Source organism: Hemicordylus capensis, chromosome 5, assembly GCF_027244095.1.
Source record: "Hemicordylus capensis ecotype Gifberg chromosome 5, rHemCap1.1.pri, whole genome shotgun sequence".
Classification (NCBI taxonomy): Eukaryota; Metazoa; Chordata; class Lepidosauria; order Squamata; family Cordylidae; genus Hemicordylus; species Hemicordylus capensis.
This window is the reverse complement of record NC_069661.1, coordinates 165,869,973-165,887,341: the sequence shown is the minus strand read 5'-3', so window position 1 is coordinate 165,887,341 and position 17,369 is coordinate 165,869,973. Positions and strand designations below refer to the sequence as shown.

Sequence of the window (17,369 nt, the reverse complement as noted above, 5' to 3'; positions counted from 1 at the left end):
AAGTGTCGTTGTTGTTCATCATTCTCTTTACTCTTTCAACTTGTTTATGTGGGGCTTCAGGGGCAAAACAGTGGGTTGTGTGGCAGTGCCCCAAGGGTGGTGCACCCAGATTCCAAATAGGGCAAAGAGCTGGTTTCTTAGGATTTCTTGAGGTTTACACATCTTTAAGATTTCCCCCCATAAGGAATAATGGAGGTTTCAGCAGCCCCATAACTCCAACTGGGGGGCACTGGGATGGCCCAAAGTGAGTGGTAGTGTAGTGCACAGAGGGTGCCAACCACCCCCCTGGATTGCTAACCCATTGGTGTACTGGGCTTTGTTGTTTCTGAGGTGTTGAGTTTAGATTCTCTGGTAGCAAATGAGATTTTTAATGAAAAACCATGAATCCACTCTCATATGCTACTAGAGAATCTACTCTTAGAACACCTCTGGAACAACAAAACCCTGTACTTCATGGGTTGGCAACCCATGTGGGTGGGTGGCACCCTATGTGCACTACACTACCATTTGCTCTGGGCCACCCCAGTGCCCCTCAAGTGGAGTTATGGGACTGCAGAAACCTCCATTATACCCTACGAGGAAAATCTGAAAGACACGTAACTTCATTAATTCTTTAAAAATCAGTCCTTTGCCAAATTCCTCTGAAAAAATTGTGGTAGCTTCCTTGTGCCAACTTGGCACTACCACCAACCACACTCCACTCTGGGCCACGCTCTCCCCCCACTCTCTCCCCCCACCCCGCATGAAGCTATACTTTTTCCTGAAACCTACATCATACCCTATGGGGAAAATCTGAAAGATGCACAAACTTCAAAAATTAACCAAAAATCAACAGTTTGCCCAATTCCTTTGAAATTTTTGTGGTAGCTTCCACTCATTGGGCACTATAACCCCCACCCACTCTTTTGACCATGTGACCCATTTTTTTTAATATGAATTAATTCAGATTCAGATTCAGATTCGGATTAATTAGGATACAAAACAAAACGGGTGATTCGGAAGGCTTAATTTTGGACAAAATACAAAATGGGGTTGATTCAGATTTGGTACAAATCGAAACAGAAAAAATACAAAACCCACAACCCTAGTTCTTATATGTTTATGTTGTAAGCCCAAGAGCAACACCTTTTGTTATTTCTAATATAAACCTTGGGGATAGCCTGTGGTTCTGCTAATTCTGTAATGTGAACTGGCCTTAAGTAATGTGAACTGGCCTCAAGTTACTGGCCTCAAGTTCCAGCCCAGAATTGTCAGCTCCAACTAGAGGCAGGTCTTGAATTGTCATCATATATGAAAATAAACTCACACAAACATACTCTGGAAACTAACAAAAGACACTGAATCATTAGCAAAAGCTTATAAAAGCTGTAAAATAGAAAATGCATTTTAAGATGTGAAAAAAGGGGCCCGGCTAAATGGGGCATTTAGTTAGTACATTAAGTACTAACTACTTAACAAACATGTAGCCCCTTCTAGCCTTGCTTACTAGTTCTATACTGATTTGACTTGACAACACATATCACATTTGTGATGGTAAATCAAGCATAAATATTCATTGGACCATGAAGTCAGCAGAGGACGTGAGATGAATATATTGAATTTTCATTTGAGTATTCTGAATCTCTACTTATTAGAAGTCTTTTTAAAAATCTATATAAGCAAAATAATCATTGACATTTTCAAAAGCTTGGTAGCAGTTCACATCAATCTAACAAGGAATCTGGTGTATGTGTCACATCAACATGTAACCGATATTTATTCTCAGCAATAGCAACATCAGGCCAGCATAATCTATGAATGCATACTTTTTTCTAAAACAAACTCAGGGGGGGGAAAGAGTATGTTAAACAGTGGCATAGCAACGTTGAGATTTGATGCGGCCCCCGCCTTTGCAGCCCCCTCTACCTGGTCACCAACCTGTGGTCTAATGATGTCACCATACTAGTGTGGGCACATTACCACATCCCAGCAAGGTGCTGGTGCAATGACATCATTGCGCCATGTTGCAACCTGGCAAAGGGAAGCAGGTCAATGGTGGTGAGGGGTGGGTGGCCAGTGGACGCTGTGAAGGCAGGCAGCAGGGGAAGGCCCCATGCCCATCAGGATGGGTGGGGGTGGGAGGGAGCAGCAGGCAGCCCCCAGGCATCAGTGGCCTGTATGCAGCCTCACCAACTGCCCTTATAATAGCTATGTGTCTCATCTGAAATAAGAGGTAAGATTACGCTCCCCCTGAATGTTCTGTGCATGAGGTGGTGGGGAAGGTGGGTCATCAATTCATGCCTGACAGACAATAGGAAGTCCCTCCTCTTCTTGGGTTTCTGTGATGTTCAGACAACGCTGGTGAGGTTGTCTCTCATGTCAAGGGACTGGCAACAATCACCTCACAACCATCAAATTTCCTCTAGGTTTCAATTGATGGTCCCCATTGACAACCATCTCTTTGAATCCTGCTCCTGTCACATACTGAAGTAGGTTGTTGTTGTTGTCATCTCATTTGTCCAGTCCATTGCTGCTTCCACTCCTTCCTCTGGTTGCTTGTGTGCAATTTAGTATCATCGAGTGGCAGAGCTGTGTAGTGTACTTTTTTAATACGGAGAATGCAAGAGAGAAGTGCAATTTCCCTCCCTGCCCAAGGCTTTCTTTATGTTCTTTTAAAAATGTTTCTTTGTGTTTGTTATGTATCCTAATCCTAACATTATTTAGGTGTTGTTTTTTATTAAGCTCCCCAGCTTTATTATTATTTTTTTAAAGCTAAGCTCTAGGCCTTGTAGAAGTGGAGTTTGCTCCTCACTATCTTTAGGCCTTCAGTGTGTGTCTAGTATGGAGAACAAGAAAAGAAAAGAAAACTATATGCTTAAATACCTTGAAGGACAATCTTGAAGAATGCTGTTCCATTTCCAAATCTAGTTAATGGGTGGGAAATAACAACTGTTCCCTGAAATGAAGGAAAATAAATCTAATTAATGAGTCAGAAACTTCAACAATAGAAATTATCAATCATACAAAGTATTTAAAGCCAGCCTTTTCATATATGTACCAGCATTATCTGCTTGTGTTGCCTTGCAATATCTCTTCAACAGCGGCAGAGGTAAGTTTTTGTGATGGCAAAACCATTGTGAAAGGCCTTTCTTAACCATACTAGTGGGCATTGAAAGCCTAAAATGGTACTCTGTATCTGATGACCGATCAACAACTTTGAGGGGTGGTCAGTGAATTTTACAGACGGGGAAACCAAAGGTGAGACTGAGTTCTTCAAGCACAGTTTCATATCCCCCCCGCCCCCCCAAACTTTGCATTACATTACGTTGCATTACATTACATTTTATAGGTAGTACATTCCAGTGAATCTTTTAGTATGCTGTAGTAAAACCAAGAATCCAGTGGCACCTCAAACAAACAAAGCATGTACTTGAGGTTTGTTAATACATCCCTCCATCCATCCCTCCATCCATTCATCCTGCTTCTCCTCCAAGGAGTCCAGAGCTTCATACATGGTTGTGTTTATCCTCACAACTAGGGATGTGTGAAATGTTTCGGATACAAAACGTTTTGTACCCAAAACAGCCCATTTCAGGTGTTTTGTAGACAAAACAAAACACCCATTTTCCAGATCCAAATGTTTGTAAACAAAAGAAGACGAGCGGGACATGGAGCTGGGGGCTATCAAGGCCCTGATTGCCCACCTGGAAGCCATAGCTGGCGAGCGGGAAGCCTTGCGGAGGGATGGCGGGGGTCCATCTGGGGTTGGGGCCCACAGGGAGCACGGCCCCTCCCCACCTCCATACCTGCGCAAAATGACGAGGGCCGCAAAGCGGACTAAACTCATGCAGGGTTTTACTGACCGTTTAGAGGTGCTTGAGGCAGCCATGGTGGCTCCGGCTAGCAGCAAGACACCAGAGGGACCGAGCGCGGCTAGCAGCGAGACACCAGAGGGTTCCAGCGGGAGCAGTGCAGCAGCTGCCGGATCCACAGCGGTTGACGCCTCCGGGGAGCAGGCGGGACAAGGTGGTGAGTCCTCATTGGGGGTCTGGCCTTGGGGCCCACCATGGAGCCCCCTGGGTGGGCCCTTCGGGTGGTTCCCCGGGCCGATGAACTGGGCCTCCCCACACGCAACATGTAATCAGGTGTGGCAAGGAGGAGCGGGGCAGCCTGGGATGCGTACCGCCCCAGCTGGGGCACCCACCGCCGGCGGTAGCGGGGGCCTCAATGGGGGGGCAGTCCCTCTGGGTGACCACGTCCTCCCGCATGTAAAGGAACGCATTTGGAAGGGCGAGTATATAGACGTCTTCCAACTGCTATTTAAAGAACCTGAGCCTGTGGGCAAGGAAGGGGAACAGGAAAGGGACAAGAAGAGGACCAAAAGGAAGCCCATTGAGCATAACTGGAACAACTGGGTTTCCGGTTTCACTATATACATGGGGGTGGTGACTGAGAAGTACCCGGAGAAGGGCCCCGCCCTAATCAAGTACTTCGACACCATTCACAGGGCTTTTATGGACTTTACCGGCAACTCGTGGGAGGCCTACGACCAGGCGTTTAGGGAGCGTGCATCTAACCACCCGGGGATCTCCTGGGAAAAGCAGCATTCTGAACTGTGGCTCAGGATCATGGCACCCTCCAGGCCTCTCACCGGGGAGCACGCGGAGAGCGGGCACTTGATTTCCAGGACCCCAGAGGCGTCAGCGGCTTCTTCCGCCGGCACCCAGGGGGTTCAAAGTCCCCTGGTGTGCTGGGAGTTCAACAGGAGCGGGAAGTGCGCGCGGTCCCCCTGCAAATCTAGACACAAGTGCGGGTTTTGCAGGGGGCGGCACGCGGGGATCAGCTGCCCACGAACAAAGAGCTTGCGAACGGGCAGCTGGGGCCCCTGTGCCGGTGGAGGCAAGGGCCCCTCCGCCGCCCATGGGGGTGGCCCTGCAAAGGGGCCCAACCCCAATTAGGCTTACTGTACTTAGGCGGCGATTGCGCAACTACCCGGACAGGGAGCGCGCACGCTTTCTGGAGGCTGGCTTCTCAGAAGGCTTTAGGATACCATGCCAGCTTCCACACAAGTTTACCCTGGCCAGAAATTTGAAATCGATCAGAGGGATGGAGCACATAGTGCTTAGGAAGATCAACAAGGAGGTGGCCTTGGGCCACGTCCTGGGCCCCTTTAGTGAACCCCCACTGCGGACACTGAGGCTATCACCCCTGGGGCTGGTACCTAAAAAGACTCCCGGCGAGTTCCGGCTAATCCACCACCTCTCATACCCCAAGGGTAGCTCACTCAACGATGGGATACCCGCTGAGCTGTGCTCGGTACGCTACACTTCATTCAATGAGGCAACGGCAATGGTTCAGGCCTGCGGGCCTGGGGCACTGCTAGCCAAGTGTGACACAGAGTCAGCCTTCCGGCTGCTGCCAGTCCACCCCGACGACTTTGACCTGTTGGGTTTTGTGTTTGAGGGGAAATATTACATTGACAGGGCTCTCCCTATGGGCTGCTCGGTGTCCTGCGCAGCCTTTGAGGCCTTCAGCACGATGCTGGAATGGGCGCTGCGGCGGAGGGTGGGGCTTGACTCCACGGCTCATTACCTTGACAATTATCTTTTCGGAGGCCGAGCTGGCTCCACCCACTGCTCCACACTTTTAAGCTCATTCGCGGCCCTATGTGACGAGTTGGGGGTGCCCAAGACCGAGGGTCCGTCCACCAGCCTTACGTTCTTGGGCATCGAGTTGGACACCCAAGGGCAGCTGTCACGGCTGCCCAAGGACAAGCTGGAGGCTCTGAGGGCGCTTTTGAGGGCCTGCGAGCAAGCCAAGAAGGTCATGCTGCGGCAACTGCAATCCCTGGTTGGGCATCTCAACTTTGCCTGTCGCGTGGTGGCCCCAGGCTGCCCGTTCTTGCGGCGTCTCTGTGATGCCACGGTGGGGTGCAGGCTGCCGCATTTTCAGATCAGGGAGACCGCAGCCATGAGGGAGGACATGAGGCTATGTTTGTGCTTCTTGGACTCCTTCAACGGGGTTTCCTTTTGGTGGGCGTCACAGCTCCTGGAAGTGGATTTCCAGGTGCAGTGGGACACAGCGGGTGGCCTTGGGGCAGGTGGTGTGCAGAGCAGTGGCCATGTGAATGGGCTGTATGGGGGATCACGAGGGATCTCACTTTCCTTGAGCTATTCCCCATAGTGGTCGCGGTGCACATCTGGGCGGACCAGTTTTGCAACTCAGCCGTGCGCTTCTGGTGCGATAACCTGGCGACAGTGCAGGTTGTCAACCGTCAGACCTCCAGGTCCCTCACCAGGTCATGAGCCTGGTGAGGGCCTTAGTGCTGGCATGCCTGCACAACAACATAGTGTTCGTGGCGCAGCATGTGCCAGGAGCGCAGAACAACATTGCAGATGCTCTGTCTCGTTTTCAGATGCGGCACTTCCGGCAGCTGGCTCCCGACGCTTTCCCAAGGCCTGAGAAGATGCCACTTAGCCTCTGGAGCCTTGGAGTGTAGAGGCGCTCAGAGCAATCGAGGCTTCCTTAGCGCCTAGGATGCGGGCTACCTATGGCAGGAGGGCTGAGGCCTTCCAGCACTTCAGGCGGCGGGCAGGAGTCGGCCAGGACTGGCCGGCCCCACCTGAACATTTGATGCAGTACTTGGTGCACCTGTGGGGAGAAGGGCTCGCTGTCAGCACAATGGCTGGGCACATGGCAGCCCTGGCCTTCTGTGCGAAGTCCCGGGGGCTGCCTGATCACTCGGGCGATTTCCGAGTCCGGCACATGCTGGAGGGATGGGCCAGGGAGACCCCGGCCCAGCCCGACCACCGCCTGCTCATTATACCCGACGCCCTGGAACGGGCTGTGCGGAGCTTGGAGGCCGTATGCTCTTCCCCCTATGAGGAAGCCTTGTTCAGAGCGGCGGCGCTGGTGGCTTTCTATGGGGCCTTCAGGGTGGGAGAGCTTTTTCCCAAAGGAGCGCGAGGGACAGCTGTGAGGGTCATGCAGAGGAGCGACCTGTCCATGGGCCCAGCCGCGGTATCGCTGAGGCTTCGCTTCTCTAAAACCGACCAGCGGGGCAGGGGTCAGCTGGTCACCCTGCACAGGGCGAACAATCACCTCATGTGCCCGGTGCAGGCTCTGGGAGCCTACATGGCGGCCAGGGGCGAGGCCGAGAGGTGCCTGTTTGTGCACGCTGATGGCAACCCCCTATCCCAGTACCAATTTTGGGCTGTGATGAGGAAGGCCTTTCAGGTGTCTGGGGTGTCCACAGGCCACCTGTCCTCACACTCGTTTAGGATTGGAGCGGCCTCAGCGGCTGCAAGGCTCAGCTACACGGGAGCCGCAATCCAGCGCCTAGGCCGCTGGCAGTCTGCGGCCTACCGCAGATACGTACGATAGGGCAGCAGGTGCCCCCTCCACACCCCTCCCCCTCTTGTTCCCACCTGATGAGTGTTCTCTCTTCCACACAGGAGTGAAGCCTCCCGGCAGGAGGGCCAGAGTCCTTGTCCTGGGCCACTCTTTTATATTCTGGGCTCTCAAGTGGGTACAAGGCACGGATCCGGGAATGCAGCTGGGCCTGGGGTGCTGGGCCGCCATCGAGTGGCGTGGGCAAAGGGGAATGCGGAGAGCACAGCTGCTGCCGATGCTGCGGGAGTACCTGGAGCAGAACCCTGCACCGGACATCCTGCTCTTCCATTTTGGCGGGAACGACCTAGTTAGTCAGTCAGGTATTTCCCTGGCCCGGCAGACCGAACAGGACCTGGAGGTGGTTTTGTCCTGGTGCCCTGGGGCGGTTGTCCTCTGGTCTGACATCACACAGCGCAGGATCTGGCAGGGGGTGCTCAAACAGAACAAGGTGGACAGGGCGAGAAGGGGGGTCAATGCGGCTATAGCACGCTTCCTGGCGGCCAATGGCGGCGGATGTATACCACACGACGACATTGTCTACTCGCAGCCCGCCCTCTACCGGGGCGACGGGGTCCACTTGTCCGCCATGGGCATGAGGTTCTTTTTAGATGACCTCAGGCTGGGATTGGCAACAGCTATCTTGGGTTTGTGGGGTGTGGGTCGTTAAGCTGGGCTAACGCCCGCTGTGCAAGGTACAGTGCAGTGAGGAAATGCTAATTAAGGAGGTGTGGCACCTTAGGTAAGATGTAAATCGAGGAGGAGGAACTGATCCCTTGAGGCTTGACAGATCAGGGATGACGCTTGACTCCTGCCTCTCCTCAGGCAACACCCCATCCATATGGCTGTGCAGCATCGGTGGAGTTGTCGCTGGGAGGTCAGAAACCTGACCTTAGGTTGGCGGAGAAGGGCGCCTCTGCTGGAGAGCAGGTGAGCTGCCTGGAGCCAAGGTGCTATCGCCATGGTCGGTTAGGTGGGGGCGGCCATGGTGTGGCTGGCCTGCTAGACTCCGCACTGTTGTGGGGAATGTCCATGCAATCCCAGCCAATTGAGCCTGTACTATAAACTTCAATAAATCGACTGTTCCTTCCATAGCAATGTCTCCGTGTCTCCTTGGGGGGTCTGGGCACAATGTAAATGTTATGCACAGCAGTAGAGACACTCTTCCCCTTGGACTTTGGGGCCAAAGTCCACAGCCACCACACCCCCTGGGGCCCCCCAAATCCTATTTAGTCTATCCTGGGTGGTGTGGTCACCCTGCCACTGGCCCATGCTGTGCTGGGCAGCTGAGTGTGATTGTAATGTGTGCCAGGTGCTTTAGAGACAAAGGAGGGAGTGGGGAAAGAAATATGTGGGATGGGAATATGTTAAGTTGCGTGTTGGAATGTTTCTGCTAATGCAGATTTGCATAAATACACTTGTTGCATATCCTTACATTCTTGGGAGTTCTGCTGCTGTTTGTGCCCTCAAAAATGCACATGTCAAAAAATATTGCATGTGACACGGTGACGGTGTGTGTTTAGAGGGAAGATGCTTAACTTGTGGGGCGGCGGGGGGGACGGGGGGGGGGGAACAACGACGACTCCAAAGGCCATTAGGTCCAGGCTCCAAAATTACCTAGGTGCATCTCTGATAGCACAAGTCAGGTATTGTAACAGCCTTGTGTGTTAAACCACCTCAGTTACGACTTTACTGTTTTCCTCTGGCATCTCTGCTTGTACACCAAAGCTATATTTGCCTGTTTTGTTTCTATGCAGCATCACAGCAGTCATATGTGAACAATAGTAAATATGCACTGCAAGGTCTGTGATCATCATCATCATCATCATCATCATCATCATCATCATCATATTTCTTTGGTGGAAGGCAGATGTGGATCCTCCAGAGCAATGCCAGGCACATTAGCAGATGCCCTAGTAAATGCTTCTGTCAAATTAACAAGAGTAAGCTTCCTTGTTAACATCATTTTTGTGCTAGTTTCTCACAGTCACCTGTGTGGGATTCCCCCCCGCCCCCGGCCGCCTCAGCAGCATGTTTCAGCTGCATTAAATTCTCTCCTCACCACGAGGCAAGTTTCCTCTGAGGAAATGATCCCATTACATGAAAACAGAATATTAAACATATATTTTACACTGACACCACAACACATGGAGTTTTCTTTTTCCGTATGAATAGAATATGGCAGCGATCTTTACCAGCTTAAACCACATTTTCCCCTTTCTGCATCCATCCATATTTATTTCAGGAGTGAGAATGTGTGACAGATCAGAATCCATCCACCTCCAAATGGCTTCAGTAACAATGCAAGCCCTGAAAGGAAATGTAATGGGACATAGTTCTGTTTCTGCTAATTAAAATATTGAAAGATTTCCTCTCACTCTATATAGATATTTTGTCCACCTTAGGACCTTTAATGGGGAATCTGGGATGCAGTAAGCAGGAGAGAAGAAAATATACATATTATGAAAAAGAGGCAGCAGGGGCGATGTTTCTGGTGCATACACAAGTGAAATCAAATATAAACTATACTATACTCTTGGACAGCTGTTATCAAGTAGCAAGCTACAGCAACTCATTAACACCCTCACCCATTCATAGGTCAGTACTGCAGACTTCATGTGCAAGACATCTTGGGAGAAAAAGGAATCGAGGGAATCTCCAAATCTAACTGAAACATGGGCCAATAAATCATTTTTCTACATTTGCAAGTGTCCAGGAGTAGAAATTATTTTTCCCTATAAACTTTCAGGGGTTCCTGACCTACATTTCCCTTTTATTATCCTCACTGCACTGGGATATCATGGAAACTATAAGGGAAACTTATGGAATTAATATCCACATCATTTCTGATTTTACACTGTGTGTGCAAGCAGACATATACAAAAGAGAAAAATGAATTAATTCTGAATTGCATACTTCGTCCTGCAAAACCTGTTTTCATAGCAAGCAAAATTAAAGTTCATTTCTCAGCTTAGAACACATGAGACCATTCTACATATTAAAAAATGTACCTACATGGCCTTATATACTGTAGCTACTAGCAGTAAGTACTCATACCACAAACTGAGAGCATGCTCTTGATCAGATGGTAGAATGCAACACACATCCTTGTGACAGAATAACTCCTAGACAAGAGAGAATTACTCTTGGAAACAGAGCAAAATTTGATGTTGAGAAAATAAAATGGGAAACTAGACTGTGATGTGTACCTCCTGTTAACAAAAAATCATTTGTCCATAAATCTGGGAGACTCTTATTGATTCTTTTAAAAGGGGGAGAGAGAAAAATCTATTAAATCACCAGACTGGATTTTTTTTTAAAAAAAAAAAATCACAATGCTGTATAGGTTTATGTCTTAAATAAAAAACTCTCCAACAGTCAAGAATTTTTCTAGTCTGCAATTCCAATTAGAATCACAATTCTAATGATGCAGTTAAAACAAAACAAAAAGACCATGTTCAAAAATCTTTCAGTATCTTATATAGGTAAAACAAGACAGATACAACCAGTTAACCAAGCGATTAGTGCTGATATCACTGAAACTTAAGCCCTGTTCAGCAGTTTAAAAAAAAGAGGACGCTGTACTGACATGTCCCAAGCGCATGCCAGCAAGCCCCGCACCTGGCACTCATGCGGCAAAAAGCCTCACACCTCACACTTCCACGCTCTACATGCTTCCCCAGCCTTCCAGTCATAGAAGCAACCACCATCATGCTGACCACATTGGCCTCTTTAGACAAATGCTATAAGTATGGAGGGTGTGGGGAGGATAATGCTTCTCGTTGCATTTATCCTGTGGCACGACTTCTGGGCATACTCTCGTGATGCTGCATATGTGTACAGCACACACACACACACACACACACACACACACACACCTTTTAAATGTCTGAACAGGGCTTTTCGTATAATATGTTTAGGAACACACTGTAATAATAGGACTGCCATCTCTCCAAAAGGGAAATGAAACCAAAAACCAAAAACTGCAGTTTCACAAATAATTTTAACTAATCTCAATAGTCTTTTGACTGCAGAGAGAGCACCCAAAGTATGCTTATATTATTATATATTATTATATTATATATTATGCTTATATTATTTATTTATTATTTATTATTTATTTATTACATTTTATATCCTGCTCTGGGCACCAAGGAGCCCAGAGCAGTGTCCTACATACTTGAGTTTCTCCTCACAGCAACCCTCTGTAGTCGGTTAGGCTGAGAGAGAAGTGATTGGCTCAGAGTCTCCCAGCAAGTATCATGGATAAATAGGGATTTGAACTCGGATCTCCCTGGTCCTAGTCCAGCACTCTAACCACTACACCATGCTGGCTGTGAGAGCCAGTGTGGTGTATTTGTTAGAGTGCTGGGCTACGACTGGGGAGGCCTAAATTCAAATCCCCATTCTACCATGAAATTCACTGGGTGACTATGGACCAGTCGCAAATTTCTCAGCCTAACCCAGGGGTGTAGCTATAATTGAGCGGATGGGTTCAAAGAACCTAGGCCCCCAAGCTCCTGAGGGACCCTCAGATCTACCCCTCCCTATTTTCTTCATTATCTCCCTCACTCTGAGGGACTGCTGGAGAAAGGGGCGAACACAGCCCCCTCTCCCCTAGCTATGCCCCTGGCCTAACCTACCTCACAGGATTGTTATGAAGACAAACATAACCATGTATGGGCTCCTTGGGCTCTGGGCTCCTTGGAGGAAGAGCGGGATATAAATATGATAAACAAACAAATAAATAAAAGCAGAACTTCTTCTGGCAACTTGGAAGACTGACAAGGAAATCTTCTCATCCCTGGACAATTCAAAATTGTTTACTGGGTCCCATATCTTTTGGTGACACAATATGTAAGCATAACGGTTACAAAGAATGAAAGCTACACTGGGTAAAATACATGTTATGTCAGTTCACAGCTATAGTAAGCATTCTCCTTTTTATGAGGAGAATTTATAAATAATAACATAGTGCACCACACTCCTTGCGCGGCACATTGAGGGATTTCTGAAGGCTTGGCTTCATTTCCCCAGCTTCCAGATGGCTGTGCAGCTCCCAACAGTGACGCTTGTGTGGGCGCAGAAGCCGCGTGGCCCAAGAAAGTGAAGCAATCATCTGAGAGGAAGGTAAGAGCGATCCTGTCTTCCCTCATCAGCCCTCTGAACCCAGCCATACTGGGTTGTGTGAACGACTTTTGTGTCTTTTAATGTCTAATGTATAAACATCTGATTCTTAATTGCATTGCACTCTATATCTATTAACTAATGGTGGTAGAAGAACTTCAGGAGAAATAAAGAGATCTCCCTTGTGCCCAGAAGGAACTATTTATCCCTCTTCATTCTTTCCCCCAAGAGAAAATAAGCTCTGCATTTTACAGGAGCTTTGGAGAAGGGGCAAGATTTAGGCACATATCCAGAAGCTATTTGTCATTCTTTTCTCTCTGTGGCTACTGAAAAGAGTAGTAGTTTCAATTTTTGCCTACTTTGGTTTTTTTGGGGAGTAAAGAAATCTCATTAATTTCAATGGGCTTTCTTCCAAGTAGGTATGATTGGATGCTTTTGTTTGGTTTAATAGTCAATCCACCACAATGAACATAATCCAAGACATCATGTTTATGCCATCACTTTCTCGTATGTTAGTCAGTCCAAGAACACCAAGCTATGGAGCTCCATCAAACTGAAGTTGGAACAGGGCATCAGAAGATAGCCACTGAGTATGCTTAGGTGTAATTTCCATATTGCTTTTCATTGAAATAATCCAAAATTGGTTTACAAGCTAAATTAAAACAATGCACAATTAAAATACAAAAAGTACACACACACACACACACGTATGTATAAACTGTTCAGTAATGACTCAGTAGATACTGTGAATACAGCAGTACAAGTCAGACTAAGCTTCTCAGGACAAGTTTTTCCTGAAAAAGGACAAGTTTTTCAGGACAAGTTTTTTATGACTGGGAGCATCCACTCCCCAGTCTCCATCACAGTTTTTAGAAAACAAGTAAAATCTTGGCTTTTTACCCGGGCTTTTATATGTGTGTTTTGTTGCTGCTGCTTTGTATCTTATGGTTACATTGTACATGTGTTTAAAAAATGTTTTAATTAGATTTATATTTTTATATTCCAATTTAATTTTTACTGTGCATGTTTTATAGTTTTATATTGTTTTAAATGTCTTGTAAACTGCCTTGAGATTATTTTAATGAAAAGCGGTATAAAAATTTAACTATCAATCAATCAATCAATACTTATCAAGAACACATTTGAGCATAAATGAATATATCTAAACAACTCTGTACTAATTTAATTGGTTTGCATCTATATTTGCATTTTCTTTCCAAGAATTTGATCTTGATATTTATTTTCTGAAATCACAAAAGGTAAATAGTTTGATCAACTGAAGGTTTTGACAAAGGGAAATATATTCAAGTAGATAGAGCTTACTCTTCAAATGCAAAGCTTAATAGTCCTACAAGTATAGCAGAAATTCATAGATCAAAATTGTGTTGGAAATATTTGACCTTTGGCCCTCCTTGAAATGCTTAGCTCTGCACATCTTAGTCAAAGTAATTTCTAGCCAGATGTATTGAACTAGTTTTTGAAAGGTTTGCAAAGAATTTGCAAAGAGAGAAAGAAGAAAATTATTTTAAACATCCTGGAAGAAAGGTGCTGATTGATCAGAATTTTTTTCCCCAGTTAAGGCAGCAGGGAATATGTACGCTAAATGCATTTTATTATATTGACTGAATTAAAAATTGCTATTACCAGTTCATATTTGGATGAGGTTGCTGGCCTTGTTTGTGTACAAATCCCTGACTGGCTGAAGGATCTGAGCCAGTGTTGAGCATCAGCCAGTTAGTAGGGGGGAGTGGGCTGGAAAGCAGAATGGCAATATTTTATAAAGACAATTTAGTCTAAAGGTAAAGTGTGCCGTCACACTTTCAACTCTTAGAGCCCACAGAGCCCTGTGGTTTTCTTTGGTAGAATACAGGAGGGGTTTACTATTGCCTCCTCCCACTTTGCATGTTTAAAGCTGCATTTGTGCATATTTACCTGGGACACAGTCACCGCATTTGCACATAATGCGAAACCGGAGTTGAAGGGGCCCGAGGTTGAAATTTTTTGTATATCTGAATGCGTGCAACTGTGGTTTGGACTCAAATGCGATGCAAGGTTTCCCTTCTGAGACTCCATTTTGAACCTTCGGTTTGTAGTGGGTTTTGCCATTCTTACCTGCAGTTCGATGGTGTCAGCATTATGTCCAAACGCTGCACCACTGTCCCACGGTGCTGTAACTGGAGTTGAAGGAGGAGGTCCTCCCTTGCTCCGGCTGCAATTGGCTGCCAGTGCTGTCCTTTATTCCAAAAGGAAGCCCATGCAGCCAGTACCCCCTGAACTATCCAGTCTCCCTGATTGCAGAGAGCCTCCTATCCATTCCGTCTGAATGCAGATGGGAGAAAGGGGGGAGGGGGAGTGGACTCACAGGTCCATTGGGCCCATGCAACAGTTCCGTGTTCAGTGTGAATGCAGCCAGTGAAACTGAAATCAGAGCAACTTGGTTCTAAGTAAACATGCAGAGGATCTGACTGCATATCCTCTAGTCTGCCTGTCCATTGTATCATTCATAAGAGTTTTCTTTCCAAATGAAAAGCTACCCATTTTCACAACTATACTGCAAACAGGAAGCTCTGCTCATTTCATTCCCTGCCAAACAGCACTGATGAAAAAATGGACAATCTGCCAGATTTCACTTTTGCTGTTCAGAAGTGAGGGTCAGCAAGCAACAAAGCTGGGCAAAGATCCTACCCACTTTATTTTGTTCCTTGCACAGCTCTGAAATAAACAGTAGATGGTGCTGTTCATAAAGAAAGAGATCAGTTAGAAATGATTAGGAGAAGGGCAGATGGAGACTCAGAGAAACATTCCTACTAAACCTTAGTGAAATCTTCAGTATTTTGAATAACAGATCTGTTTTATCACCCTATTCCACCCCCCCCCCGTTTCATTCTGTAGCAAAAATAATTTAGGTGAATTTGCAATTTAGATGCAGAGGTACATTTTAATGTAGTATTACCCTTTTAGCAAAATAGGTCCAGTCCTGGAATACAATAGAATTTCACCGTTATCCTTAAAACATGGAGGCAGTCTTACTGTTTCAGTGGAACTGTTTCAAATACAAGTATGACAAAAGTTGTCAGGAAAGCCAATTTTAATAAGAGCTAGATGGGTTTCCATGGCTTGATAAACTAGTGTGGAAAGAAGCTTAGGATAGGTTGGAGTTCCTGAAGAAGGTGTTATACTATATCACAAACAACTCAATGGGGGGGGGGAGGAGACATCTAAAAAACCCAACTCTAAGACAAAAAGCTTAGAGATCAGCTGGAAATAAAAAAAGGGCATTATAAGAAATGGAAGGAAGGACAGTTAAGCAAGGATGAATGCAGACAAGCAGTCTGGACTTGTATTTACAGTGGCTGAGATCCTGAGTAAATTGCTCAAGAAATCCTACTGAAATGAATAGGAGAAGTTAGTTATGACAGATAGGAGAATGGGGGTGGGTGGGGGTGGACTCCCATATGACCAGCGCTGCACCTGGCAGCACAGAGCTCTGGAGGATGGGATGACATGTCCCGGCCTCTGGGCATTCCATAATGCACCATGCACAGTGCATTGGAAGATTCTCATAGGGGATGGGTGCTCTAGGCACCTATCTCTGTGTCTCTGCAGGCTGTCTGCCCAGTCTAGGTTAGGCTGTGTGCGAGAACAGCCTTATAGTATTTTAAATGCAGCTGTAACATAGATTTATATAAATGGTATTACAATGCTGGCTGTTTCATTGTTAACTGGTTTCTAACAATGCCTAGCATGGTCTCTGCATTTTTCATTGCTGCCACGCACTGATTTGACATTTTCATGAGCTATACACAACAACCCCAAGGTTTCCTTCCTGGATAGTTCAGATCCCATGAGTATGTATATGTGAAATGAAGTTTTTCCCCCCCTTTTGGTCCCAGGATGCATCACTTCATACTTACACTGAATCTCATCTGTTATATAGCTCCTTCTCCATTAATTGGCAATTAGTCTGGAATACCTAATCTAGTTTAGGGGTTGTTATTAAGAAGAGTACTAAACTGTTGCAACTACCATAGAAGCTAATGCAAAAATTTGATTAGATTGTAGCAAAATCCTAACTATGTTTACAGAGATACTGAACTCAATAGGATTGTCTTCTTCATAAGCATGCTTATGGCTGGACCATTAAAAAGCCAATAAAACTGTTTGCCTACACTGTGTCATTTAGATAATGTATGCTGTTTATGTAAACATGCATAGTTCTCATACAGAATTTTGGTCTTTGTTCAAGGACGTTTTGCAGAGCTTGAAGTTCTATAACAACAACAACAACAACAGCAGCAACAGCAACAATTATTTTTTATAAATGCAGCACATATTTCCAAATTTTGAATCTTGTATGACTCACAAAAATGGCAAGTAAACCTACTGTACGTATAACATATCTAACCAAGTTACAAGTAGATGGAACACTGAAGACACCAAAGTCCAAGAACATAACATTAGGTGTGATTGCATATATTTAAGATTTTATAATGTCATTTAGTGCATAGTGCATTAAGCTAGTACAGGGGTTCCCAACTGGTGGTATCTACTATAGGGTTGCCAACAGTCCCAGATTAGTTGGGATGTCCTGTATTTCCGGGGGAAAGTGGTCATCCCATCCGGGACGCCATTTCCCCCATAGTTTGGCTCCGCCACGCACGCAACGCCTGATGGGGCAGCATGCTCCATCACCATCAGCATGCTCAAAGGACAGAGGGATTTCATTCTGTGCCCACAATGGGCTCCAGAACAATGCCTGGCAGTGGGCGGGGCAGAGACAAAAGAGAAAATGTGCCAAGGAGGAGTCTTTCAGACCATTTCCTGGGCGACGGAGGAGCCACGATGCTTATTACAGAAATGCCGCTCCTTGCTTG

General features: G+C 46.5%; 1 protein-coding gene and 1 long non-coding RNA gene across 8 annotated transcripts in view; one reads left to right on the top strand and one right to left on the bottom strand.

The window, feature by feature from the left end:
• The window catches only part of POT1 (protection of telomeres 1), a 138,922-nt gene that overhangs the window by 112,701 nt on the left and 8,852 nt on the right, over window positions 1-17,369 (bottom strand). For all 7 annotated transcript variants that reach the window (XR_008308063.1, XM_053253347.1, XM_053253351.1 and 4 more), the window contains exon 2: window positions 2,863-2,935. Coding sequence is in view for 3 of the 7 variants with exons in the window: in XM_053253347.1 (XP_053109322.1) it covers window positions 2,863-2,895 (33 nt within the window). In the remaining 4 variants the exon portion in view is untranslated. The remainder of the gene's footprint in view (window positions 1-2,862; window positions 2,936-17,369) is intronic.
• Window positions 11,970-17,150, top strand: LOC128326467 (uncharacterized). The gene is made up of 3 exons (XR_008308065.1): window positions 11,970-12,225; window positions 12,406-12,498; window positions 16,742-17,150. It is a non-coding gene; the product is annotated as an uncharacterized LOC128326467 (long non-coding RNA).